The sequence below is a fragment of the Leptonychotes weddellii genome, chromosome 5 (assembly GCF_054177405.1).
Source record: "Leptonychotes weddellii isolate Sample4059 chromosome 5, ASM5417740v2, whole genome shotgun sequence".
In the NCBI taxonomy this organism is placed as follows: domain Eukaryota; kingdom Metazoa; phylum Chordata; class Mammalia; order Carnivora; family Phocidae; genus Leptonychotes; species Leptonychotes weddellii.
Window position 1 is genome coordinate 104820722 of NC_138373.1, and position 22477 is coordinate 104843198.

General features: G+C 43.1%; 1 protein-coding gene across 32 annotated transcripts in view; it reads left to right on the forward strand.

Annotated features, from left to right (window-relative positions):
• Positions 1-2222: 2222 nt before the first annotated feature.
• The window catches only part of PCBP2 (poly(rC) binding protein 2), a 22537-nt gene continuing 2282 nt past the window's right edge, over positions 2223-22477 (forward strand). Inside the window, exons 1-14 of one of the 32 annotated variants that reach the window (XM_081821790.1) lie at positions 2223-2425; positions 4779-4921; positions 5502-5525; positions 5617-5649; positions 6010-6126; positions 8331-8462; positions 9670-9797; positions 10829-10916; positions 12770-12862; positions 14014-14055; positions 15310-15382; positions 15887-15925; positions 16864-16919; positions 17815-17984. In XM_081821790.1, coding sequence (XP_081677916.1) covers positions 4853-4921; positions 5502-5525; positions 5617-5649; positions 6010-6126; positions 8331-8462; positions 9670-9797; positions 10829-10916; positions 12770-12862; positions 14014-14055; positions 15310-15382; positions 15887-15925; positions 16864-16919; positions 17815-17984 — 1064 coding nt within the window. In that variant the 5' untranslated portion in view covers positions 2223-2425; positions 4779-4852. Of the gene's footprint in view, positions 2426-4778; positions 4946-5501; positions 5526-5616; positions 5650-6009; positions 6127-8330; positions 8463-9669; positions 9799-10828; positions 10917-12769; positions 12863-14013; positions 14056-15309; positions 15383-15886; positions 15926-16863; positions 16920-17814; positions 17985-22477 lie in introns of all 32 variants that reach the window. The other 31 variants (XM_081821792.1, XM_006728681.3, XM_006728682.3 and 28 more) reach the window with 31 other exon arrangements.

Consider the following 22477-nt stretch of genomic DNA (forward strand, 5'->3'; position numbering starts at 1 on the left):
GAGCCCCGTGTTGGGTGTAGAGATTACTTAAATGAATAAAAGTTAACACATTTTTTTTGAGGGTGCTTTGGTGGCTCAGTTGGTTAAGTATCTGCCTTTGGTCTAGGTCATGATCCCAGGGTCCTGGGATGGAGGCCCACGTTGGGCTCTCTGCTCTTCGGGGAGCCTGTTTCTCCCTCTCCCTCTCCCTGCTTCGCTGCCTGCTTGTGCTCTCTCTGTGTCAAATAAATAAATATAATCTTAAAAATAAATTTTTTTTGAAGTGTTAGTTTTTTTTTCCCACCCAACATTTTCTTAATTTCCTTTCCTCTCTTTCAGTATTTGGTCTGCTCCTTGCCTTTGCCAATGACAGACTTCTTTTTATTTCTATCTCAAATTGTTTCTAATACAACACCCCCACACCAGGGAACTGGAATCCCCAAGCTGTATTTTTCAGTTCCGGAAGCTGTTCCTCTTCAGATGACTCCACTGAATTGGGGTTACCCAATAAAACTTAATAATATTAAGGCCAGAACTGACACCTAAAGGACTTGAACAAGGCTCAATAAATAACCCTGTATTTGCTTTCTCTTAATTTCCTTCTCCTTATTTTGTCTTATTCCCTGCCAGAGCTCTTCTGAGTTTTTTGTTGTTTTGTTTTGTTTTTTACAAAAAGTTTTATTTATTTTTTTAAAGATTTTATTTATTTATTTGACAGAGAGACACAGCGAGAGAGCGAACACAAGCAGGGGCAGAGGGAGAGGGAGAAGCAGGCTTCCCGCTGAGCAGGCTGCCTGATGCGGGGTTCGATCCCAGGACGCTGGGATCATGACCTGCGCCAAAGGCAGTTGCTTAACTGACTGAGCCATCCAGGCACCCCTTAAATAAATTAAATCTTAAAAAAAATTTAAAGAGACTGGGGTAGATGTCTTTTTTTTTTTTTTTAAGATTTATTTATTTGAGAAGCAGGAAGGGGCAGAGGGAGAGAGAGAATCTCAAGCAGACTCCCCGCTGAGTGCGGAGCCCTACCTGGGCTCCATCTCACACACCCTGAGATCATGACCTGAGCCAAAATCCAGTTGGCTGCTTAACCAACTGTGCCACCCAGGTGCCCCCTGGAGTAGTTGTTTTGCAGACTATCCCACATTCTGAGTTTGTTGATGATCTCCCTGCAGTGTGATGTATTTAACTTATTCCTTTATCCCTCATAAATTTCCTGTACACTGCAAATTAGGTCTAAAGGTTGATAAGATTAAGATTAAACACTTCTGACAAGAATACTTAATAGACAATGCTATGTATTTATTTTATCTCATCAGGGACCACATAATGTCAAACTTGTCCTGCTATTAGTGTTGCAACATTTGATCACTTGGGTACGGTGGTGATTATCAGATCTCTCCATTTTAGATTACCTTTTTTTTTTTCCTGTTCAATTTGCCAGTAATGTGTGTGGTGATATTTGACCCTATGATAATATCCTCTCCCCCATCAACCTTTCACTTAAAGTTTTGATGACTGATGCCACCGGCCTGAATGAATTATTTCATTTTGGATTGCAGAATGGATGGTGATTTTCTAACTCTTTCATTCTTTTTACATTTATTAGATGGAAATCTTTTAAAGAAGAGTTTTCCTTTAACGGATGAACTACAGTTCTTCCTAAGAGGAGTAAATGCTTAATTCTTTCCTTTTGATCACTAATTTTCAGAGTAAGGAGTTGGTGTAAAAGTTGCCTTCAATGTGGCAAATTAGGTTTTTTATCTTTCTTTCTTTTATTTTTTTATGAGTATTACTATAGACTACTGGGTTTTTCCCGTTTCTTTTCTTCTCACCCATCCCTTTTCCCTCTTGTCTCCTTTATCCATGGCGACTGCCAACTCTCTCCGCACTCACGCCTGATCTTTCCAATCAGCCCGCTAGGGGCCACTAGCTTCTTCCCTGTCCCCACGCTGCCGCTCTATCTTAAGGCTTGGCCATTCGCTACCAGGTGTTGTCTCATTGGTGCCGACGCTGTCCATGGAGCCGCTCTAGGCTGTTGGGAGGGCGTCCGCATTGCGTGGGGAAGGTTTGGGCGACGCAGTCGCCTCGCCGGCCCCCGGGGCGGTTAGCGCTTCCGGGGTCGGAGGGTGCGCGGGGTTGAAAGCGGGCCGCTCCGCCCCGTCCCCCTCCCAGACCAGCAGAGGCAGCAGCCGGAGCAGCCGCAGCCTGCGCCCTCTCCCGCCCGCCCGCCCTCCGCCCGCCCGCCCGCCCTCCGCCGCCCTCCACCCGCCCCGGGGTCTCTTTCCCCCTTCCTCCTCCTCCTCCTCCACCCCCCCCTTCCTCCTCCGCCCGCCCGCGGGGCCCCCCTCGCCTTCCCGCCCGCCCCTATTGTTCCGCCCCCGGCCTCCCGCCCTTCCCCTTCCCGCCCGCTCCCCTTTTCCCCTCAGTCGCCTCGCGCCTGCAGGTAAGCTTCAAAATTCTCCCTCCGCCCCCAGCTATAGCTCTGTTTCCACTCTTGCCATCTTTCTCAGCGTGCTCCGGTTCTCGTCACGAGCCCCGGCCTTGCGTAGTACCGCGTGAGCGCCTACCCCCTCACTCTGGCTCGCCGGCCATTCACGCGAGGCCCTGGCTCAGGCGCGGCCTAGTAGGCCTCGCGCAAGGCCTACCCCCCTCCCCCCGCCTTTTCCCGGTGGCGGCTGCGCAGGAGTCAAGGAGGGCGCGCGCGCGGTAGGGGGGGGCGGCGGTGGATTTGTTGGTTGAAGGGGGTGGGGGGAGGCGATGGCCGGCTTGCTGGCCGGGCGGGTGAGCGCGGCTCCCCGCGGGGGTCAGGCGCTGGCGCAGGCACACGAGGAGGCGCTACTAGTCCGGCCCCTCCCCCTGGATCGCAGCGCCCCCCCCCGACCGAACCGTTTATTTTTTTTTTCCCTTCTCTTCTGGTGGAGGGATGGGGGGGGCATTTTTTAATTGGAAAATGTTTGGATGACCGAGGGGAGGGGGGCTGCGGAGTTAAAGAAAGGGTAAACGGGCTCTCAGTTACCGAGTTATTCAGGACGTTCTCTCGGGGTAACGAATTTTGAAATTACAAAATGCCTGCCGATATAGACCCAGGCCGAGCTATTTATAGGAGAAGGGGTAATGGACTGTAGGATTAACAGCTGGATTCCTGGGATTGGGTACACTTATATTGACCTAGTCAGGAGAACATGACAGGGATTTCTTGGATGTTTGGAGTTAGAAATGCAGCTTTGTGCTTTGATCACGAAATGGCCTTCTAAAAGATTTTCAGTGTTCTTGCCCTTTCGTACTTGCGTTGTTGTAGTGTTTGTAAAGTGTTTCCTGTTACATTTGAGTGGAGATAAGGAGCTAAACTGCCAATATTTTACCATATCTTATTTTAAAAAACAAAGTCATTCTTACAGACGTAACTCTGTCTCTCCCTTTCCACTCAGCCTCCCTCCCCCCCAGCACTGTTGTTTTTCCATGAGTGAAAAGTGTTGAATTTTGGGATTTTGCCAGCAGTTAATTCTATTTTGAAGATGGGGGAATGAGGTGCCTTGGGGATGCAAAGCCCATCTTTTAAATCATGCTCTGGAGGTAACCACGGGGAAGTTTGCCATAAACAGAATGATCTGGCAGCAACTTAAAAACACTTTTTAAATGTTTAGGGATGGGCTTTGTGTTAGAGCAAAGTTAAAACAGTGGCTGGTTTGTGAAGGGGGAAAACTAGTAGGAGAGTTCATTGATGTTGAGTTTTGAAGGGATGGTTGCTAAAAATGTCACTGGAGAAATTTATCAACTTGGGAGAACCTTTTAAAGCTAATGCTGTTAGGTCCTAAGGAGGTATCCTAGGAAAAGGTATATCCAAAAAACAAATTCTCTTTCTGCATGTAATTTGTTACTTCAAAACAGAAATATTGGGAACATTGTTTCAGAGGACAGATGGGGAAAGACCTTTCTCTGTAGGAAGGGTTCATTATTGCTGTTGCTTAAAACAACTATACAATAAATTTTTAGCAATACCAGTTTTTTCATTGTTTTCTTTGGAAGAAAATTTAAGATTTAATAGATTTGAATAAAGATGAAGTGGTAACAAAGGTTAATACAGAAGCAAGGAAAATTTTCAAATCCGAATGATTATCAAGTTGGGTTGGGAAAGGGAGTAGAAGAAAGGACTCAGGCTGTGCTTAATGTACTGTTTTCCCAAAGGAGAATATGGAATCCCAGCCTTTGTAGAAGGCTTTCAGATAATGCCTTTTTCAGTGAGGCTGTTGATTTAAATCTTATTAAAATTATTCGGTGTCATCTGTCAAGATTAGAAATTTTAATGTGTGATACAGCTCAATTTTTTACCTAGAAATTGCTGCAAGTAAGAAAACTTTGTGTCCTTTCTAGCTTTCAACCTGAACTGCTACCTAACAGGGAAGCAGAAGGTCATCTGCCTCTCTGTAATTGGTTAGAGGTTTGGCCTCATGATTTCCAGGTGTTTCTGTATCCTGTCAAAGCTTATTCTGCTGAAGGACAAGTGCACTTTCAGCAGTTCCTTTACAACCATTGCCAATTGAAGGAATCTTCCTCATCCTGAGAGTCCGCGGGAACCCTACCATTAAGGAGAGTAGACTGAAAAGTCTCCTTCCATACTCTTAACAGAACCTGAGCTGTAAATAGTTGTCATTAATGTAGTTGTGCTGGATATATACAAGCTTGCCAAGTGATAGACTGTGATTTAAGGAAAAGAATCAGAACATTGATAATGGTGAAAATGATTTTAGGAACTATTTCTCCTGTTGTTTCTGACTTTGATCATGTTTGCATTTCAGTTTTTGGCTTTCACCCCCACCAGTGACCAAAGACTTGACCACTCAAAGTCCAGCTCCCCAGAACACTGCTCGACATGGACACCGGTGTGATTGAAGGTGGATTAAATGTCACTCTCACCATCCGGCTACTTATGCATGGAAAGGTATGCACCAGCTTGGGAAATTGGGTCATAGTAACTGCTCAGGGAGAGGCCAGGAAGAGAGGGCATGCATCTTGGAGCTCATCAGATTAGCACTGTGGGGCATCTGGCTTTAGCACTCTTCTCTATCAGAGTAGATGAGAGTGTAGTGGGAAAATGGACAGACTTTAGTAGGAAGCTCCACTGAGCAGGAAAGGCTTAACTGGAAGATGGAGCCAAAGACTGTCACATATCTGGATAATAAGATTTTGCCTGTGGAGGTTGCTATAGCTTGTGATAAGTAGATTTCCTCTGCCCAGACAATTTTGGGAAACTTTTAGGGCGGGGGGTGGAGGGTGATGTATTTGGTACTTTAAAAAATAACATACTAAGCACAATAGCATTAAATCATTCCTGCATCATCATTCTTTCAAAATTCTTGGATATCTTCATTTATGTTTTGAGCAAAGCAAAGAAAAAGCCCACTCAATCCCCTTCCCTATAAATCTTAGTTTTCCCATTGTTTTGGACCGTTAAAAATTCCTTTTCATGATAACGAACACTTTGAGTTTCCTCTTATTGACGCTGGTTTTCTCCATTGCAGGAAGTTGGCAGTATCATCGGAAAGGTAAGACAGTTTCACTTCAACTCTAATTACTGTTTAGTCAGTCTGGGTTGAAATAGCAGTTGGAGCTCACTCTTGACTTTTCCTCTTACAGAAAGGAGAATCAGTTAAGAAGATGCGTGAGGAGGTGAGTTATGTGGGGGGAGTTTTAGGGACCGTTAAATCCTTAAAGGAAAAATTTTCTTTAATGAGTGATTACGGGGGGGAATGTCTCAAAAGGAAAATGTGGTATTTTTCTGGCTTGGTTATTTGTAATGACATATAGTATGCTGGGAAATGTAGTTCCTGTGTCTCAGTTCATTCAAGCATTAAGGCAGCTTCTGTAGTCTGAGGACAAAAATGAGCAATGTTTGAAATGATGCTGAAATTGCCTTCTGTCAAGATAATGTATGTAGACAGTTCCTGGCTTATCTTATGGGGGGGGGGCTGTTTATATATGCTCAGATCTTTTTGTCTTATTTAACTCTTGGCTTTGTTTTTTATCCAGAGTGGTGCACGTATCAACATCTCAGAAGGGAATTGTCCTGAGAGAATTATCACTTTGGCTGGACCCACTAACGCCATCTTCAAAGCCTTCGCTATGATCATTGACAAACTGGAAGAGGTTTGTTGCTCTTTCATTCTGCACTTAGTCTTTGTTTTATTTTACTTTCGGGTGTTTTTTAAGTTTCATTTTTATTTTATTTATTTAGAGAGTGTTTGTGTGTGCCCTCATGAGAGAGGCGAGACTCCTCAAGTAGACTCCTGCTGAGCGTAGAGCCTGACGCAGGGCTCAATCCCAGGACCCTGAGATCATGACCTGAACCAAAATCAAGAGTTGGCCGCGCAAATAACTGAGCCACCCAGACACCCCTTTCCATTTAGTCTTCTTTTTAAAGTGCTTCTAGATAACTTAGTGATTTTCTGAGAACTTTTAATTAATTAATTTATTTTTAAGATTTTATTTATTTGACAGACACAGTGAGAGAGGGAACACAAGCAGGGGGAGTGGGAGAGGGAGAAGCAGGCTTCCCGCCAAGCAGGGAGTTCGATGCGGGACTCGATCCCAGGACCCCAGGATCATGACCTGAGCCGAAGGCAGACGCTTAACGACTGAGCCACCCAGGCGCCCCTTCTGAGAACTTTTTAAATTCAAGAACAGAATGGATCATAAATATCTACGAATGGGTCCTTTGCGCCCCCCCACCTTCAGTGTCCCCAAAATTTGACCATTAAGTCACTTGAATCATTAAAACAAATAGCTTGACTATTACCAGGGACTCAGCATTAAAAAATTGTGTGAAAAACTAGCATCTTTTATTTTCATTTTTTTGACTGACAGTTTTGAAGGTATGACAGTACTTTATTACTAAACGTTATGTCCCCTGATTTATAGTTGAGTGAGCCTAAATGTGCTTTCTTTAGGTGCCTTGGTGAACACTACTATATACTATAAATACAGGTGCCTTTCAACCTTGGATATAGTTAGATTTTTTTTTTTTTTTTTTAAAGATTTTATTTATCTATTTGAGACAGAGAGAATGAGAGACAGAGAGCATGAGAGTGAAGAGGGTCAGATGGAGAAGCAGACTCCCTGCCGAGCAGGGAGCCCGATGCGGGACTCGATCCCAGGACTCCAGGACCATGACCTGAGCCGAAGGCAGTCGCTTAACCAACTGAGCCACCCAGGCGCCCTATAGTTAGATTTTTTTAAAAAAATCTGAAATGTTGTGTCAGACCGATACTTGAAGGGAGGGAATGTTTATAGGTTATCAGAAGCAAAATATCAGTGCCAGAGGTTTTTTGGCAGAGGGAAGCTTTTTTTTTGTTCACCGAGGTACCTCAGCCTTCAGACACTGAACAGTCTTTGCCCTAGGTCTTGTCTTCTTCAGCCTCCTCCCCCTCTTCAGTAATGCTGCTAATCACGCATTTGACACTACAGGCAGAGGAGAGCTGTTGGCTGCTGCTTGGGTTGGTGATTGGATAGTTAATGGTGCCTGAAATTTTATCATGGCCAAGATCAGAAATGTTATCTTTTGACCTGCAAGGCCCTGCTAATCCAGAGTCTGAAGCTTAAAAAACATTCAGAAGATCTGTTCATAGTTTAACATGTCCTTGACTTTAAAGACTTTATGTTTAAGCACTTTCCAGGTCCAGCTATTGCATAGAGATTAGGCTGAGACGTGATGTTTAAACCACTTAATCCTCAGGAGGCTAAATTTAACTAGGCTAAAACCATGACTTTTGGATGTAGCATATTGTTATGGGAAAGATGGTGGGCTTTGGAGCCAATACAGTCTTTTAATTTCAAATCTACAGCTTTTTAGATGTGATTGGGGTGAGTACTCGGCCTCAATTTCGTTATCTGTGTGATGGTGATATTAGCAAGAAATTAAAATAATGATACAAAGAAGCACACAACTTAATCTTACCAGTTTTCTAAGAGGACAGGATTGGTTCTTTGAATATTGGGTTGCGTTGTTTCATCTTTCTCTTAATATTTTATTTAATTTTGACTTCAAGATTGTTTTACTTTGCAGTCAGCTCTAATTTCCAAAACTAATAATATCACTTTTCTTCCTACAACCCCCCCCCCCCATGAAGGCAACTGTATTTAGGGCTAATTCTGAGGAAATTTGTAGGTATTTTTTTATCTTTTCAGAAATAGTTGTTTTGGGGGCGGGGGAGGCAATATTTGAACTTTTCGCTGATGGTAGATCATGACATAATATGCCCTTATAAGGTTAAAACAGTTCTGTTATAGCAGTTATGGGTCCCAGGCATCTGTTTAAACTTAATTCTTCTGTTCTGATGAATTTCGTTTTGAAGGACATCAGCAGCTCTATGACCAATAGTACAGCTGCCAGTAGACCCCCAGTTACCCTGAGGCTGGTGGTCCCTGCTAGTCAGTGTGGCTCTCTCATCGGGAAAGGTGGTTGCAAGATCAAAGAAATACGAGAGGTTGGTAACTTTTGTTGTCTTCAGAATGTTTATTCTAAATATGGCTTCCCCTATTAATAGCTCTTAGTATGGCTAGGAAAAGTTCATATTTGAGATGAAGATTATTAAAGTAACAGTCCTAGATGATTACAATTTGATTGTGTATTGGGAAGAAAAGGATTGTACCATTGATGAATACCTAAAAATGTGTAGGTTTTTTTTTTTTAAACAATTCATATGTCATAACAAGTCAGAAGGTTAACCAGAATTTCTAACTATTGAATATGACCGGTTTCCTTTTTTTTCTTTTTTCCTTTTTATTTTAGAGAGCACTGTGCTGGGGAGTGGGGGGGACGGAGGGGGAGAGAGAATCCCAGGCAGGCTCCTTGCCCAGCACGGAGCCCAACATGAGGCTTGATCCCACTACCCTGAGATCATGACCTGAACTGAAATCGAGAGTCGGACACCTGACTGAGCCACCCAGGCACCCCCTGTTTCCATTTTTTTTATTTGGCAACTTTTCTATGAGACTACATACTTTTTTTTTTTTATGTCTAAGAAGATTACAGTTTGATATATAATAATAGGATATATTTTCCTTGACCAGACTCCTAAATAGCAAGGGGAAAACAGGAAGGTGTATTAGGTTGTAGTTGTAATTGTGCTCCCTTTTAAACTGTGGCATTTACATTGAATTATGGAAGTTTTTAATAGGAGTTACTGAATTGGATGTTGGAATGAAATTTGAGTGGCTCCTAAAGGAGTTTTCAGGAGCTTATTGTATATGCCATGAGAGCAAGGATTTTGGTTTTGTTTGATGTATTCCAAGCAACCGGAATGGTGCCTGAGACATAGAATGGGCTTAATATAAATATTTGTTCAATAAGAGAATGAAAAGTGGGTGATACTTGCAGAGATTTTGTTTGATGGCCCATGAAGCCATCATTAGCTAGCTATCATTTCTAGAAGGGCCTTTTTCTTGAGAACAGCTTAAATTTAGGCTGTTATTCAGGTTTATTCTTGACTTTCAGAGGCTAATTTATTTATAACTGTGATTAAACAGTCATATCTGGAATAAGGGAGGAGTGGGAAGGGAGGATAAAAAGGGTAAAATAGGAGATGGGATAAGTATCTCTACTGAGTGTTAGACTCTAAAATCGCTGATTGGGGAATTGGAAGAGTATGAGCTGTTTTTATCTGATTTTTAAAATTTCTTTTTACCCCAAAGAGTACAGGGGCTCAGGTCCAGGTGGCGGGGGATATGCTCCCCAACTCAACTGAGCGGGCCATCACTATTGCTGGCATTCCGCAATCCATCATTGAGTGTGTGAAACAGATCTGCGTGGTCATGTTGGAGGTAAGCCCTCAGGCTCATGCTGAGAATGGGGGGAGGGTGATTCTAGGGAAACAGACTGATCTATATTTAGTAAGACTAGAATTAGGTGAAGCTGTTAGAAGCTTCCAGTGGGGGTGGGGAAGAGGTTCCCTGAGTTCATATTTTCCTCCCCCCAGCTTTGACTTTTCTTATAGTCTGAGCAAAAATAGAAACTGTTAAGCAGCAGTCATCTTTTGGTTTATAGCAATTCTAGTAGGGTTGGTAGGGGAAGATTCACTACTTGGACTGAGTGGACAAAAGATGTAACTGGGTTCCTGAGAAGCTGAGTTAAGTTGATTTGTATTACAGTATTTTGGCTATGTGCAATTTTGACACATTTTTCAAGTTAATTTGTTTTAAGGCAGGATTATATTCAAGATATTTATATAAGAGAAGATTTATCCGTAACGGTGTTTTTGAATGATTTATGAGGTCCTGGTAGCATATGTTATTCAGTTAAAATAAGAATAGCAAAATTAAAGGAAAATAAACCTTTTTAGAATTGTTGTGGAATTGGTCCCATGTTGCATGAGAACGGAAAGTAGGATTTTCAAGTAGAGTTTAGGAAAATGTTGACTGAACCTTTGAACTATTTTTCTTGACAGAGTCTGTATTATTCTAGGCATAATACTGGGGTACTTTATTTCCTATTTTGGCTTCGTTTTTTTATATAGGCCAAAATGTAAGATCCTAAATTGCCAACAATATACGTACGCATAGAGGTTTGTCATGTTCATTAGGTTTATTTGAAGACGTGGAAATAATGCGTAAATTATTACAGGGGAATCTACCTTGATGAGAATTAGTGTGAGCTGTGTAGTCCACGGACGCATCTTAACTGCTTTAAAGGCAAATAACTACAGATGATTTGAGATTAGATCTAGCCAGAGACAACGTTGGTAGGTGAGGGGATGGAAATTAATACAGTTTTAATTTAACTGATCTGTGTGAGCTTAAGCCACACAGCTGAAGCAGCTTTGAAACCTTATCTCTTTTTGTTTTTTTCCCCTCTGACTCTCTCCCAGTCCCCCCCGAAGGGCGTGACCATCCCGTACCGGCCCAAGCCGTCCAGTTCTCCAGTCATCTTTGCAGGTGGTCAGGTAAGAAAGTTCTTATTGGTGGGCTAGAATGAACAAGGATTATATTTGAAATGTCAACTTTGCCAGCAGCACACCAGGCCACTCTGCATGCTTGCTGAAACCTGTACTCTGGCCATTAGTTTGACCTGCTTCTAGTTTTATTTTTTTGTACTGGAGAAAGCTATGAATGCCAAGCCCTTACTTAATTTTTAGCAGACAATGGGAGTTTTGTAGGCACTCGGAAGGGGGAATTTACTTGGTAATTTAAGGTGGGTTGGGTTAGAAGAAAGGGTAAAATGGCCTTGGTGTCACTACTTCTGTCCCTCTCCCACCACCCCATCCATGCTTTTTTATGTGTGGGGTGTTCTTTAGAGGTCTGAATAAAAGTAGCAAAGAACTGGACCTCTGAAGGAGATTCTGGATGGTGGTCTCAAAATTGGGGGGTCCTAAACTTGAGTGTCCTACAAACTTCCCTTTCCCCCCCACCTCACCTCCCCTACTCCTACCCCTTCACTCCCAAACTCCAGTGAATTGTTCCCCCAGGCTCTTAACCTCATAAATGCTGGTTTGAACCCACATGGCATAACTGAAACCAGCCGGGGTAAGGGTTCAGTGTATGAGAATAGAAGGGGGAGAGCATGTTGGGCTGTGGTGCTATGATCTTTGGTGTTAGAGTAAGAACACCAAAGCACCCCCTTGGCCTCTTTCTACTTCACCCACCTAAACTCTTGATCCTTGGCACATGGTTTATTCTGAAGTTAGATTTGTATGACAAGAGCATGGAATAGAATGATAGTTTTATGCTTCGTTGGTTAGTATTTAAGGAGTAGGTAGGTAGGTCAGTTTTGTAAATGTTGGGGTTCAGGTTGAAATAGTGACCTTCATTTTGGTGGTTGCCTAAGCAAGTGCATTGCTCAGAATGCCTTTTCCCAATGAGGGGCTGGCCTGTTACAAGCACACTTAACTCAATTAGTTCCATCTTGTGTTTGAATTGGGGGAAGCAAAAACTTAAAGTCCATCTCATTCACATTCTATTTTGAGTTGGCATAAAACTGAACAAGATTTTGGAGACTTAGTTTGTCATGTGCTTTTGGGAGCTTTCACAAATCATGTCGCAGTGCTACCTTGAGACAGTTTAGTACCTTGCCTTGTTTAAACCAGATTGGTTAAAGGGTTCTGTCAGTCTGGATAGTCAGGCAGGATAAACAAAGGCCCAGAGTCAGTATAGCAAGGAGGCTTAGCCTTAGGAGTTTTCCCTTCTCCCCAGAAACTCTAGGTTCCTGCTCTTCTGGATTCTTCCACTGCCATTTGGGATTATAAAGAGTCCCATGCTGTGCAGCAGCAATCCTGTCTATAATTCTTCATTTCCCTTTCCTTTCCTCCTTTTTCCACTTCCCCCTTCTTACCTCTTTGCTTCCCCACCTTCCTCCCACCCTCCCCCCCCTTTATTCAGTTGACCACCCTCTAAAGGCTTGAAGCTTCTTTCATGAGTGGCCCTGATTATTCCCATGGGCCTTTTTAAATGGACTGGTTCATGCAACGTCCACAGATGGACCTGTATCTTTTGTTCCTTTGTGACAAAAGTGGGCTCTGTAGGGGTTCAACTTAATCCCACACTGACCAGTAGCTGGCATCAGCTCTGTTGCCCCATCCCTTCATTCTTACTGAAAATAGCCCAATTGTGCGGTGTGATACCTGCCACAAGGTAACTTTTTTTTTTAAATTCACTGATTGCAGCTCGTTTCAAATTGTGTCGTGAGCTCCTTTTTAAAGGAAAAGAAAAAATTAAACAACTTTTTTTGTGTGAATTTCATGCTGGTGACAAGGTGCCGGATTGACAGCCCTGGAGACTGAAATCCTCTATTTATCCACAGGACAGGTACAGCACAGGCAGCGACAGTGCGAGCTTTCCCCACACCACCCCGTCCATGTGCCTCAACCCTGACCTGGAGGGACCACCTCTAGAGGTGAGAGGGGATGTTCAGTCTCCAAGGCTCACTCAATCCTTCCGCCTCAGCCGAGACTGCCAACACGCGGGGGGCCAGTGGCGCTGGTGATTTTTATGCTGTGGACACCACCTGTCCACGGGGACCTGGACTGACCCCCCCACCTCATTTCACACAGGCCGCGTAGCCCACCAGATGGTAACACCAACTCTCTTTTTTTTTTCTTTTTTTTTCCTTTTTTCCTTTTTTTTCCTTTTTTTCCTTTTTTTTTTTTTTTGTTGTTGTTCAACCCCTCTTCCCCATCTCCCACTCTTCCTATCCCATTTTCACCTTCCTACCCCCACCTGGGTGCACTTTTGGGGGGTACTGGCCACTGTGATGTGAAAAGCTTCACATCCTGTTAACCAGCCACTCCTTTCCCTCCCTTCCTGTTCCTCCTCCTTGTCCCCCTCCCCATTGCCCTGAAGACCCAGCTCCCTTTTTGGAGGTTATGGTGCGGGGGGAGGAGGGTGTAGTGGGAGCTGCAAGTGCCTTTTATGGAGGGGGAGGTGGGAGAAGGTGCAGGGTTTAGAACACAGTGATTTGTTTTATTTATTTATTTATTTTGCATTCCTGAGGTCAGCTCCCTAGTGTTAGGTACTCTGCTAGCTTCCAGTGCATTTAACATCTTTAGGCAGATGTAGAGAAAAGTAAGATAGGGATAGGGAAAGGGAAGTGTTTCAAAACATGCCACGTAGGTTTGTGCAAATACAAATCATTCATGTCACCATGACCGGTATATAAGGGTTGGGGTGGTTGAGGGAAGGGAACATTTTTCCTCCTAGGCTGTCTTGTATATAGGGAAAAAGAAGGGGGTTTGGTCAATCGAGGCATTGCTTAATCCCACTTCCCACCTTTCCATTAAGAAACAAATGTGTATTTTGCCTTTGATTGCAGGGAACATGGCTCCCTTCATAGGCTTCCTGGAATAAGGCATCATATTTAGGTTTCAAAGAAGGCCAACTCAGGTCTGACTGTGTTTGTGAGATACCATCTACTGCCTCAATCTCTGGCCTCCCCCATCTCTAGTTCAACTCTGGCTTCCTGGCTAGTTGAAATCTGTCTCCCCTTCTCCCACTGGGTGGCTGTCCGTGATTGGTTTTTTAATAGGAACTGTTTTCCTCCTTTTGTAGGCCTATACCATTCAAGGACAGTATGCCATTCCACAGCCAGATGTAAGTTTTGTTTTCACTTCTTGTTTTGAAAAGCTCCCTCTCCCATCCAAAATTGTTTCATTCTTTCTTCCACATAGGCAGAAGTGAGTTGGGTCTTAAACATTTATAGTATTTTCCTCACAAGGTGAACCTCATATTTTGGGCCTTAAATAATCTTTAATCAGGGCCACAGTAGCACCTTGTTTGCTTTTTGACGTAATCATTGGAAATTTGGATTCAGCAGATTATTAGATTCTGCTTTCCCCATATTCCAGATTATTCTATCTAAAAGAGAGAAGTGTTCCACGGTATATTGTGATTTATTATTCCAGGGCACAGTTTAAATTGACAGTGGACTGACTGTGCATCTCTTCATAGAGTCCTTTCCATGGGTGGGGGGGGTGTGTGGGAGGTTGGGTTTGTCTCTGGGTACTCCTCAATTTGAGGTGACAATTTAAAAAGCATCTGGGCGGGTGGGAAAGGGGCTTATTTTGCACAGGGAGGGATAAGCTGAATATTTGGGGATTCGACTCAATTAAACCTTTCTTGCCACTAAACACGCTATTTAAAAGCACTGGTATTCAAACTTCGTGTAAGGGCATTTCTCTCTGCACTTTCCTCTGTCATTACTAACCCTTTCAGGTGCTGAGCATTAGACTTGGGAAGTTGGGTTTGGTTCTTGGCTTGTCCCAGGAGGGGAAGTAGCCTTGAGGAGGGATTGTTTTACAACAGCCAGGAGAGTTTATATAGGTGAAGAAAAATAGCTGTAGAAATCATTGGAGGGGGTGGGGCTGAGCCCAGTTTGGTTTCATCTTAATCTCTCTCCTCCTCGCAGTTTCCCTGCCCCCTCATCTCCTTCCCTTCTCCCAGTACTGGAAGAACCCTGCATGGTGTGTTTCCCCTCGCAACACTGCACAGTTTGTTTACCTGGCCTGTCTGTGCTTGTCCCGGGGACAACTGTTGCAATGGCTGCAAACACCTTCATTAAGTAGCCCACGAGGGGATGGTTGTCGGGCAGGTGCTGCTGCTTTTCTTTTCACACACACAAAATGCATTCATTCTCTTGTACTGATGCCCTTTCTATTTCTAACTCTTACCTTCATATTCTTCCCATCTCCAGGATTGTGGTCTAAGTCCCATCTTTACCCTGTGTTGTAGTTTGAGTAGTAGAGTCAACTTTGGGGATCAGGAGCTCTGCATTTTCAGATCTGAATATGCTTGAGCCCTGACTCTGTTACTCTTCTAATGCCAACCTCTCCTGTTTCCTCCCTGCAGTTGACCAAGCTGCACCAGTTGGCAATGCAACAGTCTCATTTTCCCATGACGCATGGCAACACCGGATTCAGTGGTATGGATACCTCAGTGTTTATTTCTGTAAAGTGTAGTGCAAGACAGAGGCCAGCCCCAAGGTCTCAGTTTGACATCTGTTTAAAACATACTTCATTACCCAGCATCCTGCTGGTTTAAACTTGCCTGTCTTCTATCGCTAAACCGAAGGAGGTAATGTGTTTGTTAACTTGGTTTTCATTTGGGGTGAGTTATTCTTTTTTTAAAAAAAAAAAAAAAAAGGCCCTGGAAGGTTTGGGGTGAGGTCTGGGGATGCTTGTCAGGCAAAGGGTAGGCTAATATTTCTTCCCATCCTCACTGCTGCCCCTTTGATCTGATTGGCACCCCCTTTCTCTCCACCAGCTATTCACAGATCTGGGTAGAAAATCCATTTGTGCCAAATTGTGTAGTGGTTTTTGGTTTTGTTTTGTTTTGTTTTTGGGGCTTTTTTTTCTGTATAAGGAATAACTTGTCCGATAGGGTTAGGATGAGACCACCAAACTCATTTTCACTTGTATCTTAACAGGCATTGAATCCAGCTCTCCAGAGGTGAAAGGCTATTGGGGTAATGATTAAAAAAAAAAATCTGTAGTATTCTACTGTTATATTAATAAACTGGTGGGAGTCTTGTTTCACTGCCCATGACATACCAGCAAGATGCACATGGCAGAAAGGAGCTGAGAGAGCAAAGGGGTGGGCCTGGTGCCCCTGAGGGTCCCTTGATGGATCTGGCCAACCCCCTTCTAAAAATGTTGAGTTTAGAGGCCACAGCTGAGAGCAGGACTAGCTTTGAGAATTAGCCAGCCAGCCTGGTCCTTTCCAGGTGTCAGTATTATTGATGGGTATGGGTGTTTGCTGATGGGATTTTTTTTTTTTCTTTTTCTTTGGAAAGCAAAATAAAAACGAGAACAAATTACTGAGCAATTGAGGAAAAGACAGGGAATAAATCTGGAGAAATGAACTTCCCTCACCTGGGTGCCATTTCATTCTATTTGACCTTCAAGTGTAGGTTAGGATTGGGGGAGGTGTTAATCTGATACAGGTATATTTAAAGCAACTCTGCATGTCTGCCAAAAGTCCATGGTACCCAGTAACAGGCATGATATTGGCACTGGTGCTAGTGAGCATCAGGTGAGATAAAATTGGAACACAACAGCAGCAGGAAATCCTAAGCAGAAAAGGGGAGCAGTGCAGAAGGATTTGGTTAGATTTTGGTCCTACCACATTCCCTTGCCCCTGGCTTCCATCCACGTACACCCTAATAGGCTGGGCTTTGCAGGAAATGGCATGAAATCAGCTTTTCTGAGTTTACAGAGGAACCTTTCCAGCATTATTTCTGTACCCCTTTCCCCCTCTTTCCTCCTTGGAGGCTTCCAAGTTAGTGATGAATCCCAACAGCCAATGCTGGGTTTCCAGTTTGTTTCCTTCTGTTAGGTTAATGTGCAAATCAGTGGGGGTTTGTTTGCTATGCATTGAACTTCCTTGCTCTCTTCTGTCTTTTAGCAGGTTTGGATGCATCTGCTCAGACTACTTCTCATGAACTCACCATTCCAAATGATGTGAGTATAATTAATAGGGTTGCATGGGATAAAAATAAGAGTTGATGCAGTGTCATGCCATTCTTAAGGCCTAGGGAAAGAAATGGGGTTTTTTAAAGATCCCAAATTAAAATTTTAAAAGTATGTAGAATCATAAATAAAAACTGATGGAGAAAATAGGTAAAACTATTGTGTTGAGGTATCGTGAGGGAGAAAACCATTTTTGTCTCAGATACAAATTCCCATTGGCCTTAGTTTCTTGGATGATCTGAAGCCTTATCCTTAAAGCAGAGGCCATTGAATGTTATGTCCAACATGGTAGTCGCTAACCACATGTGGCTATTTAAATTGTGAGAATAATAAAATAATCTCAATTTCTCAGTCTCACTAGCTACACTAAAGGTTTTCAATAATCACGTGTTATTAGTCTACAGTATTGGACAATATGAATGTAGACCAATTTTTTATTTTTTCCAGAGGCAAAAGCATTATAAATTAGGCAGAATTCTTACCAGTATATTAAAATGGTAATCATAGCAGGATGAGTTTAGGCATCTTTGTTGCCAAAACCCAGAGACCTTTATTATCCCTAGCCATGAGAAACTGGTTAGCCTGTTGGCTCTGATTTATTTTGTCTTTGGATTGGTACTCTAGGAAGTGAGCTAATGCTCCTCGGAGTCAGTCCACTGAGAGTTGGCTCTGATCTGTGGTAGACAAAATAGGGCAAGAGTGGAGATAAAATCTAGAATCAAGTTTTTTAATCAGGAGTATGTGAGTAGGGTGTGTAGGATGCGGATAGTAGTTTCCATTGCCATTATTGTGGATCCAAGCTATAGAAGACTGGAAGGGTGGGATGGAATTCTTGGATCTAGCCATGCAACGCTTAATTTTGGTATGCCTTGTTGTTTTTTTTAAGTTGATTGGCTGCATAATCGGGCGTCAAGGCGCCAAAATCAATGAGATCCGTCAGATGTCTGGGGCGCAGATCAAAATTGCGAACCCAGTGGAAGGATCTACTGATAGGCAGGTTACCATCACTGGATCTGCTGCCAGCATTAGCCTGGCTCAATATCTAATCAATGTCAGGTAAGGGTTCCCTCTCTACCTTTTGTGTTATTGTTGGCAACACAAGTAATGTGTGTGTTGGGGAAAGCTACAGTGTATTACTAAATGTGGGAATATTTGGGGGATGGGAGCAGGGATGGGTGGAGATGGCAATAAAGTTAAAGTCTAGCCCTGCTTTGATCCATTCTTAAGTGTAGCAAGCAGGAAAAGTAACAAGATTGTAATAAATTTGTACGGGGGAGGGGAATAGAATGCTTGCATTTGACTTGATGGTTTTAGGCTTGGAAAGAGTAGAGCAGGTTTTCACTAGTAGGACAGTGCTCTGGCTGGAGCATCCATACTGACTAAGAAGCAAATGTGGGTCTCTTGCTGTACATGTCATAGGCCAGTATTTCATGGATGGGGTCTAGTCTCCAAAGCGTCCTAATTGGAGTAAGGATAATGAAGTAATGTGACGGCAAGGCAGTTTCTTGGAAGCAGCGATTACCATTTATTCTGAAAACATCCATTTTTCTCAAATTGCAAATTGCTCCATTGTTCAGAGCTTGTGGGAAAGGGGAGGCACAGGTTTTGGACTATTTCAGAAATGCCTAGCCTCTTTCTTTTTTTGCCACCATCTCATACCATAATGGCTTCCTGAGGTTTTATTCTCCTCACCCAAACCTAGCTGATGTTACTGCGCACAATAGCCATAGTGGGGTTATTCGGGGTCTGGTGGACATCCTACAAGGCATTTGTATTTCTTGCTTTCTCAGCACATGTGCTTTAGTCACGTTCTTAATTGCTTACTCACATGCTAAGCCGGGGTTAGCAGTCTATTTCCCAAGGGGCTTAGCCATCCTTTTCATGTAGATTTTTGTCTAGTCACTTACCTCTGTCATAACTGTTCATTTTTTGTTGTGCATAAAAGGTGTTCTGAGTTCCTGAATCTAGTACAGGGGAAAGGAATTCTTAAGTATGAAGTCTATTTTGTTCTGCTTACACTGACCTTGTATTTATTCCATTGTCTTTTATCTCCTGGTTAAGAATTATCAGTTCCCCAGTGGTTTTGACTTTTGCCTTAAGCCTTTTAATGCCTTGAGGTATTTACTAGTATTTATGTAGAAAAGACTCCTCTGTGTGTAGATCTGCTTCAGCTACCAAGCACATCAGATTCTTCATGTTCAGTGGGACATGGTAGTAAGCTTTGTGCAGAGGCTGTTTGTAAAGGTTTTTCTTGTTTCTAACTGGGGTACGGGGAAGGGCGGGTGTTAAGTGGTAAGATTCATGTTCTTGGAAGCTGGGGATTGTTTTCTTCTGCTTGGGTAGGCTTGCCCTAAATATTGTCAGGTAGTGCTTATTAAATGGAAGTGGTTTGACCTTAGGACAGTGTCAACATTGTAAGGAAGCGGAATATCTCCACCTGAGTTTCCTGATTCAGTCACTTTTTTCAGGATCCTCCTTATAGGATGGCTGGCTATTTAGGGTCATCCCATTTCATGAAATTGTCCAAACTATGGATTTGGGTCACAACTTTGTGACGCTTCATTTAATACCAAAGCAGAGATCATACATGCACAAAGCTTACTCTTCACTCTCCCATCTTGGTCCAGTTTGAACGTAAAAGCGAACTGGTTTTATTACTACCAGGCAGGAGAGATTTCTCTGCTTTCGGTAATGGATTCTGAGCATTTCTGCTCTTACTCTGTCAGCCTGAGTCCTTTCTTTATTCCCTGCTTTATAGATTGTAATTTCCCTGGACTTAGGTAAACAAGATGGAATCTTAAGAGGAGGGTCCCTGCCTTTGAAGAGTCCATCTTGTGGGGTAGGTTGTCTGGACAGTTTTCGACAAATACTGCAGTTCTGGGTTAGAAGCGTGGGCATTTGGGAGTTGCTGATCATTATGGCTATTTGGACATTATTTTAGGTGTAGAGGCGGTATTTTTACATTTTTAAACTAATTTTTCGGGAGTGCTTGAGTATCTTCCATTTCTTTGAGGTCTGTATTAGAAGTATGTTCAATCAAAAACAAAGGGCTTTTTATCCTCAATCCCACCTCTCACCAGAAATGAAGCTTTCTTAGTTGTTATCTACACTTTTGTTCTCAGCATTTTTCTTTGAAAATACTACATTCTTTGAAGTTTTGAAATAAGTGACCTGCCTTGGTTTCTTGTCCTTTCCCATCCTGATATATTGGTTAGTTTGTTGTATAAGATGGAAGCAAGCACACTTCAGCATTGGGGGGAAGGTTTCTAATTCTGTAGAATAACATTCTACACCTTCACAAGGGATTGGTGGGTGTGAGACCTTTGTTCCTTGTTTGGAGATTGCTATGAATACTCTTTCATTTTCTACTTTGAAATCATTTCTTTCTGACTCCTGGGTTGGATCCCATGTCCGATACATGGAAGTGTGCTCTGTATGATTTCTTTTCTCAGTCTATCAGCTTTTTCTTCACCATAGCAGTTTTAAATAGCGTTGTGGAATGGGATTTGGTAAAGTATACATTTTTTAGAGGGTGGGACACAGACTGAAAGAGGGGCAGCTTATCACAAGTTGGTATTAGGTCTTCCTAATTTGCAGCCAGAGGCACTTAACTGATAACAAGCGGTTTTTGTCCTGTACTTTTTCCCTTTTGTGGTCTTCCCTTCCACCCACCCTTTTTTTTTTGTTCCTTTTTTCCTCTGTTACAGTTTAGAAAACGCTAAACCCTCCTCCCAGGCAGCCTCCGTCACGATCCCTGATCACCTCAGCATCAACCTCTCTCAACCCTCCACCCCTTCTTCTTCTTCTTCCTCCTCCACCACCACCCCCTCGCTCGCCACAGCGGGGACCTCCGACGCACCCTCCAGCCTCCCCAACCCTCTTCCGACCGCCCCTTGTGTCTCCAGTCTGCTTGGCATGAAACCCATCCCTCTCCTGGCTCTAAATGTTGTGTCTGCTGCTAAGGGTACCGGGGCTTCAGCCACCGCCACCACCACCTCTGCCGTGCCATGTGTAACTAACAAACTGAAAGGCGAGAAACAGAGATTCTCCCCCTACTGATTGAATATCTTGAGGCACCCCCTCAAGCACTCTTGGTTCATTTTGGTTTTCTTTGTTAACATTGGTGAGAACCGAACAATTGTGAGCTTGTGACCGTTTCCTTTTTACTATTTGGGGGCATAACAGGGTGGGGGTGGGGGTAACGGTAACCTGGGGTTAGGGTTAGGCCATTCCATCTGAGTGCCTGTTTCAGAGTCTGACTTGTTGAATTCTTTATCTAGAGCCACATCTTGCTCTTCTTTTTCGTTCTGTTACTTTTTTGTAGCTTTATTCTGCATTGCAATATAACAATGTGTTAGGCTCTGTGTTAATGAATAAAAGCTTCTCCATTAACCCTTTTTTTTTTTTTAAATTATTTAATGGTTAAGTTATCAGCAGGCCGTCTTGGCCAGATTTGTGTTTCTAGCTGTAATAAAGTTGCCACAGTAAGAACTTTAGTTGACTGTGTGCTGTGAAGGGCAAAGGGGTGGGAACTTGTGACCTGTGGCTACTCAACTAGGGAGTCTGTAAGACTGACTCGGGCCTGCTGTGTCCCTGGTGAATTTAGTAGTAGTCCTTGGTCATTCCCCACAAAAGAAGATGAGCCTGTAGCAGGTTACATCCTGAGGGTCTTCTTCATTGGCATTAAGCTGCTTTAGTGAAGACCAATTTCTCTGACTTCTCAGATCCGTTGCCTTGCCAACAGCAGCAGGTAACAAGGGTGTCCATCCCAAGATTGTTTCCTCTGGTGAGTGGTTACTGTGAGGATCTTTTACAGAGCATACATATAGAGAAGTTACTTCTTGACCTAGAATGGGGAGGCAAGTTGGAAAAAGTCTAATAAAGTTTGCTGGCTTTTGTCTGCATTTCTCTGACTGAGAAGTATCCCTCTTCCTGTGACACTGGGTAAATCTTGAACAACCAACCTGTAACATCACCCAAAATTTGACAGGATTCTCCAGTCATCCTAAAGCCACCCTGATTACTAAGTCCCTTTACCCTTCCTTCCATTCCCTGCCCCCCTCCTTCTGTCTCCCACCAACCCTGTCATGAGTAGAAATTATAAACTTAGAAGGAACCTTTAAGATCAACTGCAATTCACCAGTCCACTCATTTATCAGATTAAAAAAAAAAAAAAAGCCTTGGAGAATTTAAATTCACAGATCACGTGAGTGACTAATCAGCACTAACAACTTGTGCTTTACTTTTACTCAAGTGTACTTTATCTCCTTGAAGCCTTATTTTCCTTATACTAAGACCACAGCTATCTCTCCATTAAAGACTAGAAATGGTGTAGGTATGATGGCAGAAGGCCTTTGATGGTCTTCTGTTCAACCTGAAAGCATATGGCTCTTCCTTAGAGCATTAGAGAATTAATGTAGAGATTTTTTTTTCTTGTTGATCTTTTCCCACATCTCATTTGGTTTATAGTATTAAAAAAAAAAAAATTGCTGATAAGTATTGCAGTGTGTTGTCTCATGGCGTTGTGGTCCCTCAGTCCCAGATTTGGC